Source organism: Piliocolobus tephrosceles, chromosome 10 (genome assembly GCF_002776525.5).
Source record: "Piliocolobus tephrosceles isolate RC106 chromosome 10, ASM277652v3, whole genome shotgun sequence".
NCBI lineage: Eukaryota > Metazoa > Chordata > Mammalia > Primates > Cercopithecidae > Piliocolobus > Piliocolobus tephrosceles.
The window spans coordinates 53,546,279-53,555,875 of record NC_045443.1 but is presented as its reverse complement, the minus strand read 5'-3'; the positions used below and the strand labels follow the sequence as shown (position 1 = coordinate 53,555,875).

The window sequence follows — 9,597 nt, the reverse complement described above, 5'->3', positions numbered from 1 at the left end:
ATCTATCTATCTATCTATCTATCTATCTATCTATCTATCTATCTATCTATAGAGAGAGACAGGGTCTCTCCTATGTTGCCCAGGCTGGTCTCAAACCCCTGGGCTTGAGCGATCCTCCCACCTCAGCCCCCCCAAATTGCTGAGATTACAGGCATGAACCATCATGCTGGCCAATGGGATAGAGTAAAGGTCTAGCATGGGGTGTAAGGAATGAGGATGGAGATCAGGGATAGGGTGGGGCTGGGAGACAGGATTAGAGTCAGGAAAATGAACGTGGGAGTCAGGGATGAGGGTTTGGATTGAGAATGGAAGTGGAATGGCCCAGCAAGGTGGCTCATGCCTGTAATTCCAGCTACTCAGAGGCTGAGGTGGGAGGATCACTTGAGCCTGGGAGGTTGAAGCTGCAGTGAGCCACGATCATGCCACTGCACTCCAGCCTGGGTGAAAAAGCAAGACTCTGCCTCAAGAGAAAGAGAGGAGCCAATGGAAGTGCGGTGTTTTCAGGAAAAAAAAAAAAAAAAAAAAAAAAAAAACAGGCCATTATAAAATTGAACACATTTGCAGCAGCAGGACCAGTCTAACACTTGAACTCCACTAGATCCTTCTGATCCTTCCCTCTGTCATCCTCCTAGGCTTAGAAGACTGACATCTCTCTCTTTCTCTGCAGATGGACTGTAACAAAGCAGAGAAGTTTGATTTTGTAAGTTCCCTTGCTACTTGGCCCCTGGCTGCATTTCTCCACAGCATGCTGTCCTCTCCAGCTGCCCCAGTGGCTCTCTAACTCCACTACCAGGTGCACCAGCCCATACTAGAAGCCTTATTTCCAGAAGTGTGGAAATCTGCTGGCCTCAGAGAGGAAAGCCTCTTTACAAGACCTGAGTTCAGAAGGGCTAGTCAGCCTGTGAGGTATTAATAGAGCTTCTTAGTCAAGTGGAGCCTCAGTGTCCTTTTTTCGCTTCCAGGTGTTGCAGTATCTCAACAAAATGGCTGGGAATGAATACATGGGTTTCAGCAATGCCACGTAAGTCCCTGTTCAGAGGACTGACTGAAAGCATTGTGGTGTATCTGTGTGTACTTAGGATGGGGACAAGAGGAATGGGGGAGAGAGAATCTTAGGAGGAAGAAATCCCAGGGGAACTTTGGCCCTCCAGCTTCCTCTGAGTCCCTTCATCAACATTTGTTTACCTTGTAAAATAATTTTTTCCATTACTAATTAGTACGTAATGAGAGAGTGTGATGGTTTGTGCCTAAGCCCTTTCTTGCCAAGACTTTCAAAGCCAAAAACTTCACCAGTTTTCCTAGACTAGATGACTAGACAGTTTGGGGTTTGGTTTGGGTTTACTTTATAATAAAGCTATGCTGAGTGTTTGCTGAGGTTCAGAAATTTCCTCTAATATTACTGTGAGAAGTTATAAAGGGGTTCATTTAGTTTGTGGTGTGATATAGTTCTGTCTCTCTCAGGGAGGGTAATTTTCCCCTTCTCCCAACACCTATTCCTCCAACTTCAAGTACTAAATTGGGTGTTTGCTTCAGATTCCAGTCGGAGAAGGAAACAGGGGATCGGAATTATGCCATTGGCTATTATCTCAAGGAAAAGAAGGTAACCAGGAGAGTCTGGGAGAGAAAGTCCCTGGGAATTCTGCTGCTAGTGGAAGAGCAGTAGGGGCTGGGGGTTTCAGCCGAGACCCTGACAATGTGAAAGGGCTGCTGATATCCTGAAGAGAAATGCTCTCCCCTCTTTTCCTTGCAGTGCTTTCCTAAGGGGGTGGACATGATGGCTGCCCTTGATCTCTACTTCCAGGTAAGAAAACACTGCTCAGGGCCGAGGGAACAGGACAGACTCTGTCCTTGCCCTACACCCGAGGGTACCATGTACAGGTTCACATCACATCTTCACCTATTCTTTGTTTTCATAGCTGTGCTCTGTGGAGGTCACTTGTGAATCAGGCAGTGTCATGGCAGCCACCCTCGCCAATGGTGGGATCTGCCCCATCACAGGCGAGAGTGTGCTGAGTGCTGAAGCAGTGCGCAACACCCTCAGCCTCATGCATTCCTGTGGCATGTATGACTTCTCTGGCCAGTTTGCCTTCCACGTGAGTTTCTGGCTCTGCCATCCATCTGTCATGCACCCAGTGCTAAGAAAAGAGAATACTGACTCTCTGAAGATAGAGGTGGAAGCTTGTTCCTGCCTCTCATTCACTAACTTCCAGGAAGGCAATTAGGTTGAGACTCCTTAGATGAGTTTCTCAAAAACACCAAGTTCCTTGAATATATAAAGAGATGTCTGGCTGGGTGCGGTGGCTCACGCCTGTAATCTCAGCACTTTGGGAGGCCAAGGTGGGCAGATCCGAGGTCAGGAGACTGAGACCATCCTGGCTAACACAGAAAATTAGACGGGCATGGTGGTAGGCACCTGTCGTCCCAGCTACTCAGGAGGCTGAAGCAGGAGAATGTTGTGAACCAGGGAGGCGGAGCTTGCAGTGAGCCGAGATTGCGCCACTGCACTCCAGCCTGGGCAACAGAGCAGGACTCTGTCTCAAAAAAAAAAAAAAAAGAGATTTCTTTGGGAGGCTGAGGCGGGTGGATCACCTGAGGTCAGGAGTGCAAGACCAGCCTGACCTACGTGGTGAAACCCCATCTCTACTAAATACAAAAAATTAGCTGGGAGTGGTGGTGTGCACCTGTAATCCCAGCTACTTGGGAGGCTGAGGCAGGAGAATTGCTTGAACCTGGGAGGTGAAGGTTGCAGCGAGCCGAAATTGTGCCACTGCACTCTAGCCTGGGCAACAAGAGCAAAACTCCATCTCAAAAAAAGAAATAGAAAAACAAACAAACAAACAAAAAAAAAAACGAGAGATGTTGCAGCTCCTAAATTGTGCTTCACATTGCTGGCTCTTCTCCTTGAGGTCTCAGCTTAGATGTCATTTCCAAAGAAAGACTTTTCTGATCACCCTATCTCACGTGGGCCCCCTTCTACCTCTATTTACAGCACCCTACTTCTTCTATTTATCACAATTACTTTAAAAATTACTTGACTATTTATTTACCTGTTTATTACCTATCTCCTAACACTATTTATTTACCTGTTTATTACCTATCTCCTAACACTATTTATTTACCTGTTTATTACCTATCTCCTAATACCAGAATGCTAGTTCTAGCACAGCATCCAGCACAGAATTCTGTATTTCAAAAAATATTTTCTAGCTGAATCAATGAATTTTAAGAGAAGGAAAGGAGGCCGGGCGCGGTGGCTCAAGCCTGTAATCCCAGCACTTTGGGAGGCCGAGACGGGCGGATCACAAGGTCAGGAGATTGAGACCATCCTGGCTAACACGGTGAAACCCCGTCTCTACTAAAAATACAAAAACTAGCTGGGCGAGGTGGCGGGCGCCTGTAGTCTCAGCTACTCGGGAGGCTGAGGCAGGAGAATGGCATAAACCCGGGAGGCGGAGCTTGCAGTGAGCTGAGATCCGGTCACTGCACTCCAGTTCGGGCCACAGAGCAAGACTCCGCCTCAAAAAAAAAAAAAAAAAGAGAGAAGGAAAGGAGTAATAAAAGAAGCTAATTAACAAGCCAAAAGGTTGAGGTGGGTTGTGGCCATGCAGTCATTTGTAAACTTGTTAAGAGTACAGCCTAACTTGTTTATTTTCTGATTTGGGGCACACCCACATCATCCTCAGCTTCAATTCTGTTCCCCAGGTGGGCCTGCCAGCCAAGTCAGCTGTATCAGGAGCCATCCTCCTGGTGGTACCCAATGTCATGGGAATGATGTGCCTGTCACCCCCATTGGACAAGCTGGGGAATAGCTATAGGGGGACCAACTTCTGCCAGGTGAGATGCTTTGCATATAGTACTTACTATTTTTGAAGCAATAAATTTGTTTAATGGTACCACTTTTATTTTAATAAAACAATTTTGAACTCCTACTAAGTGTAAGGAGTAAATACACAGTATCTTTGGCTTACAATTCTAGAAGTTGGTGTCTCTCTTCAATTTCCACAACTATGACAACCTGAGGCACTGTGCTCGGAAGTTAGACCCACGGCGTGAAGGCGGAGAAGTTCGGGTAAGGAAAACTCCAGGTGGCTTGTAAGACTATTTCAAAGGCCAGGTGCGGTGGCTCACACCTGTAATCCCAGAACTTTGAGAGGCCGAGGCGGGCAGATCACGAGGTCACATCAAGACCATCCTGGCTAACATGGTGAAACCCTGTCTCTACTGAAAATACAAAAAATTAGCTGGACATGGTGGCACGCGCCTGTGGTCCCACTACTTGGGAGGCTGAGGCAGGAGAATCGCTTGAAACCGGGAGGTGGAGGTTGCAGTGACCCAAGATCACGCCACTACACTCCAGTCTGGACGACAGAGCAAGACTCTTGTCTCAAAAACAAAAACAAAAAAACAAAAAATATTTCAGAGTAGCACACTCCATAACACTTCAGCAATACCCTTGACTAAGCCCCCATGGAGGAAGGTCACAGGGCAGAGCTGACATAGGTGAGTTCAATTAATGTCAGGAGGGTATCATTTGTGTTCCAGAACAAGACTGTGGTCAACCTGTTATTTGCGGCCTACAGTGGTGATGTCTCAGCTCTTCGAAGGTAATGCTACTGTTGACCAAATACACACAATAAAATACTCCTGGTCAGAGATTTTACTGGGAGGCAGCATAGCAAAATAGTTAAGTGCTTCAGCTTTGGAATTAGACAGAATGGATATAGATTGCATTTAAATTAGATTTTTTTAAAAAAGGAGATTTTAAAATTTAAAGTAAACTGCCTGCTCTATAATTCATGTTAGCCGTTGTTATTGAGTGTTAAGAGCAGAGTCCGAGGAAGTAGGTAACCTGCCTCCAATGGGCACTTACCACAGGTAGGCAGTGAGTGATATTTCTGGCAGCATCACATTCCCGTCTCTCTAATATGGGTACAACAGTCTCATCTGGGTATGGAAAAAAGATTGAGAGCCTACAAATCTGGGTATAGGCTATTTCACTGTCTCTGAAACTCATCCAGTCTGACACCAGTTCACAAAGAACACTTGTGATTCCAGTCTGATCTAGGCAACTCTAGCTGCTTTCCCACTACCCTCAGGTTTGCCTTGTCAGCCATGAATATGGAACAGAAAGACTATGACTCACGCACAGCTCTGCATATTGCTGCAGCTGAAGGTACTGAAGGGTTAAGGATGGGAGGATAATCATAAGACCCTTTCTTTTTCACCAAAAGTTCCTTCGTTATATGTGCTCTCAAGGTTATAGGGGCAGCAACTAGTTTTATCTAGACACCCTTTGCTTTGCAGCTAGACTATTACTGGGTGCTGCAGGGTACAAAATGGGAAGAAGCCTTTTCCACTCCCCTCTTGGTAAAGACTTCAGTGGCTAAGTGTCTGCACCAAAGGTTTCAAGACCTGTGCCTTCTCATTTTCCTTCTGCCCGTATTCCTAGGACACATCGAAGTTGTTAAATTCCTGATCGAGGCTTGCAAAGTGAATCCTTTTGTCAAGGACAGGTGAGTATTAGGCTAAAAGTGGAGGAGGGTGGGCACAGCTTCTCTACCTACCCTCCAGCCACCATGCAAATATATACAACCACCACACTCTCCATGTCTCCTTTGCCCGATCATATCATTATTCCTTTCAGATGGGGCAACATTCCCCTGGATGATGCTGTGCAGTTCAACCATCTGGAGGTGGTCAAACTGCTTCAAGATTACCAGGATTCCTACACACTCTCTGACACTCAGGCTGAGGCAGCAGCTGAGGCCCTGTCTAAAGAGAACTTAGAAAGCATGGTATGAGCACAGGTCATGGAGAGCCCCTGCTCAAGAAAAAGCACGAGCTGGCCACACATGTAATCCATAACCACCAAAAATGCTATGGAGAGCTACACTGCTTCAGTGAGGACCAAGCAGTCATGTGTGACTTAGGCTAGTGCTTTCTATGAGAGTCAAAATACCCCATTCCCTCAGCAGACAGAGTACAGAAAAGGGCCTCAGTAGATACCTGCAGTAGAGCTATCCAGAGAGAATGGGCTTCAAGGTACAGCCTAATGGCTTGCCCCACTCAAAACCATCCCAGCTCTTCATCCAGGTCTCCTCTTCCTCTCCCTGAAGAAACCGTCATGAGAGAGACATTCTGGTGGAGGGACTCTAGCTACCATGCACATGTATATATCCACAGAATATGGGAAGTGGAAATGGCTATGTACATGGCTTTAGTAGTCTAGAGAGATCTACTCTCCTTGGCCAGGACATGCTGCTGCTACTGCTAACAGACAATTTTATAGACAGAGAAAGTATTTTGTGTTCAAATAAACTTTAATTATCAAATTATTTTTGCTAAACCCAGTCCTTCTTTCTTCCCTAGGGGTATCTAGCTTCATCACCATCATAGAAGGTAGAAAAAGATGGAATCACAGGCTCAGAGCACAGCTTCTCTACCTACTCTACCAAACAGTACATATTCACTTACCCTGCCAGGTTTTTCTCAACTCCAATACTGCTTTAGGTTAAGTATATTCTGCTGCCAAGGGAAGTGTAGGTTTGAGTCTAAACAGGCTCTGAAACAGATTGTGCAAAAAAACCTCAGGCCTTCCTCCTTCCTCGGGAAGTTCCAACTCTGGCAGAAATGAAAATGGAACTTCTCAAGTATAAACAGTTTTGGCCGGGCGTGGTGGCTCACACCTGTAATCCCAGCACTTTGGGAGGCCAAGGTGGGTGGATCACGAGGCCAGGAGTTTGAGACCAGCCTGGCCAACGTGGCGAAACCCCATCTCTATTAAAAATATAAAAATTAGACGGGCATGGTGGCATACACCTGTAATCCCAGCTATTCAGGAGGCTGAGGCACGAGAGTCGCTTGAACCCTGAAGGCAGAGGTTGCAGTGAGCCGAGATCATGCCACTGCACTCCAGTCTGTGTGACAGAGTGAGACTGTCTCAAAAAATAAATAAAAGAATCAACAGTTTCTAGCACTCATACCCTAGATATCCCCCAAGTGTCTCTCTTCCCCTTTGGTCATGGTTATAACTGGGATAATGATTATGACAGACTGGCTGGGTGTCAGAGGTATAGATTAAGGTAGATGGACTCAGGGTAAGGATAGCTACAGCTGTCTGGGGCTGAAGGTCTATGGCACTGAGCTACTGGGGAAGGAGGGCTCTGTTTTCATTTTGACACACTGAGTTAATAAAGCACTTACTGAGGGAGCCAGAGCCCAAACTCTGAATGTGCTGTAGAAAAAGGGCCAAGTCATTGACTGCACCACTCCTTCAGCCAGAGGTAGAAAGGATTTACTCTTCAGCGATCTGGTAGAGCCCCAAGAACAAACAAGTTACATGTGGACAAAGGGAGGGAGAGGTATCATGGTGATTAATAAATTCAAACAAAGCTGAATGATAAGACCCCAGGATGGAATACAGTCTGAGAAAGGTCTGGGCAAAGGGAAGCAGAGGGACTGAAGGAAGCAGGTCAGGGAAGATATATCACCCATGATAGCCTAGGAAATTGGCAGTAGTTGGTGGGTGGGAGAAGGAGGGTTTGGCTGTATGCCTAGCTTTCACAAGGTAGGGGATGAGGAAGATGATTATGATATTGCACAAAGGACCCAACATTGAACTGCGGGAGCTAGAGGTTGCTTGAGGCAAAGTAAAAAGGCTTCAGACATTTTCAAAAGGAGGCTGGCCAAGAGCGTGATTAGGGACTAAAGTAATGGAAATACTAGAGGCCCGGGGGCACCTCAAGCCCTGAATGGGTCAGCAGCTCTCCATCCCAGAGAGCAAAGGCAGGCACCACTGGACCCCGGAAATCTGTCTGTAGCGTGTGAACCACAGAGACCTGGCTCACATCCACCAGGCTCAGCTTCTGGGCCTCATACTCCAGCAGCAGCCCCACCTTCTCTGGCTGCCCAATACCCTCAATTGGGGCTTTCTCGTTGGCCAACATGGTGTACCACTTGCGCTGGGCATAGGCGAACACCCAGGAACGATCATCAACACCAATGCAGCTATCCCGGGACATGTCCACATCTGCCACTCCTATCCGGAACTGCTGGGAGCGCTTCACTGTCACTTCCCAGTAGTGTCTGCCACTGGTGACCGCTGTGTCTGCCAGCACCACTGCCCACTCCCGGAAGCGCTCCACATTCAAGGCCACCTTGGTGGGCTCCAATCCCACCAAGCCATATTTGACACCCGTATCACCTCTGAAGAGTGCCAGGCTGCTGTGGGCGGTTTTTTCTTCCAATTTGAAACTGACGCCTGCGGGCAGAGCAAAAAGACGGGATAATAACAGGGGCTAGAACCCTAGGGCTGGTGATATATTCAGATCTGAGGCAGGCAGTCATGAGACACGAGCAACTAGGGAAGAGTCAGAATGCCAAGCGGGCAAGAGAGTGGGGGGTCGCTTTAGTATGGATAGCCCATGGAGCTGAAAACCTCGGATTGAGAAAGTCCCGGAATTTAAAGAAACCAAATGGTGTCACAGGTTTGGAATCTAGAGACCAAGGCAGGTGGGGGAAGGAAAAGACCCGAGAGGGTTGGAATTGCTTCTCGGAGTCGGGTCTGGGAATAATAGACGGAAGCCATCCTCGAGGTAAAAGAGCAAAAAGAGATAATCCTACCTCTCTGGGCCTCTGTGGAGGCAACTCCCAATCGTTTGGCTCCCCAGCGGCACAAGCGCAAAGAACGTGCAAAGAGCAGCGCCATTTTGCGCCATGGATGAGCCGGGCACGCCTCCCGCTTACAGACTCAGCCATCTGCCCGCCTGCTCCCCTAGCACGTGGTGCGCGAGGGGCGGCCGCGCAGTGTTATGACGTAGGAGCAACGCCCTGCGGGAGGCCGCCGCGTTAGCGGTTTCTGTTCTGATTCTACCCGGTGGTTGATGCTGTTTATTCAGTTTTTCTGCGTAGATGGACGCCGCTCACATTTGAACTACATAAAACTTTTAGAGATGTAGTGTTGCCAGATGCTTAAAAGTATAGATTTTAAAATTAAACAGTACTGTAATTAGCTTTGATCCCGGCTTCACTGTGTGAGTTTGGGCAACTCATTCCACTTTTCTGAGCCTTAGTGTTCTCATTTTTAAACTAGAAATTATATACAGACCTTAGTAATAATTAAGTGAGGATAATCTAGGCCGGGCGCGGTGGCTCACGCCTGTAATCCCAGCACTTTGGGAGGCCGAGGCAGGCGGATCATGAGATCAGGAGATCAAGACCATCCTGGCTAACATGGTGAAACCCCGCCTCTACCAAAAGTACAAAAATTAGCCGGGCATGGTGGCGCGCGCTGTATTCCTAGCTACCCGGGAGGCTGAGGCAGGAGAATCGCTGGAACCAGGGAGTCGGAGGTTGCAGTGAGCCGATATCCTGCCACTGCACTCCAGCCTGGTGACAGAGCAAGACTCCATCTCAAAAAGAAAAAAAAAAAAAAGAAGAAGAAGAATCTAGATATATATTGGCAAATAGCAACCATTGGGTAATTCACAGTTGTTTATAATTAGTACTAAATACATAAATACTGTTAATGTTGGATTTGTACGTTCAAGGCTAGAAACGGATAGTTTAACTCAGCATTCAGTTTTCTGAACTTAACCA

At 47.2% G+C, this 9,597-nt stretch overlaps 3 protein-coding genes across 3 annotated transcripts in view; 2 read left to right on the top strand and 1 right to left on the bottom strand.

The window, feature by feature from the left end:
- LOC111541840 (glutaminase liver isoform, mitochondrial-like) overlaps window positions 1–823 on the top strand; it is a 13,674-nt gene extending 12,851 nt beyond the window's left edge. Inside the window, exon 8 of the mRNA XM_023210771.2 lies at window positions 668–823. Within this exon, the coding sequence (XP_023066539.1) occupies window positions 668–781 (114 nt within the window). The 3' untranslated portion in view covers window positions 782–823. The remainder of the gene's footprint in view (window positions 1–667) is intronic.
- A 695-nt stretch (window positions 824–1,518) lies between these two features.
- On the top strand, window positions 1,519–6,333 carry GLS2 (glutaminase 2). The gene is made up of 9 exons (XM_023210773.2): window positions 1,519–1,600; window positions 1,751–1,801; window positions 1,917–2,093; window positions 3,703–3,834; window positions 3,977–4,069; window positions 4,543–4,604; window positions 5,097–5,173; window positions 5,450–5,513; window positions 5,645–6,333. The coding sequence occupies exons 2-9, from the start codon at window positions 1,772–1,774 to the stop codon at window positions 5,799–5,801; spliced, it is 792 nt and encodes a 263-aa protein (XP_023066541.1). The 5' UTR covers window positions 1,519–1,600; window positions 1,751–1,771; the 3' UTR covers window positions 5,802–6,333.
- SPRYD4 (SPRY domain containing 4) lies at window positions 6,302–8,812 on the bottom strand. The gene is made up of 2 exons (XM_023210772.1): window positions 8,623–8,812; window positions 6,302–8,260 (listed from the first exon to the last, which is right to left on the bottom strand). The coding sequence occupies exons 1-2, from the start codon at window positions 8,705–8,707 to the stop codon at window positions 7,722–7,724; spliced, it is 624 nt and encodes a 207-aa protein (XP_023066540.1). The 5' UTR covers window positions 8,708–8,812; the 3' UTR covers window positions 6,302–7,721.
- Between the last annotated feature and the right edge of the window lie 785 nt (window positions 8,813–9,597).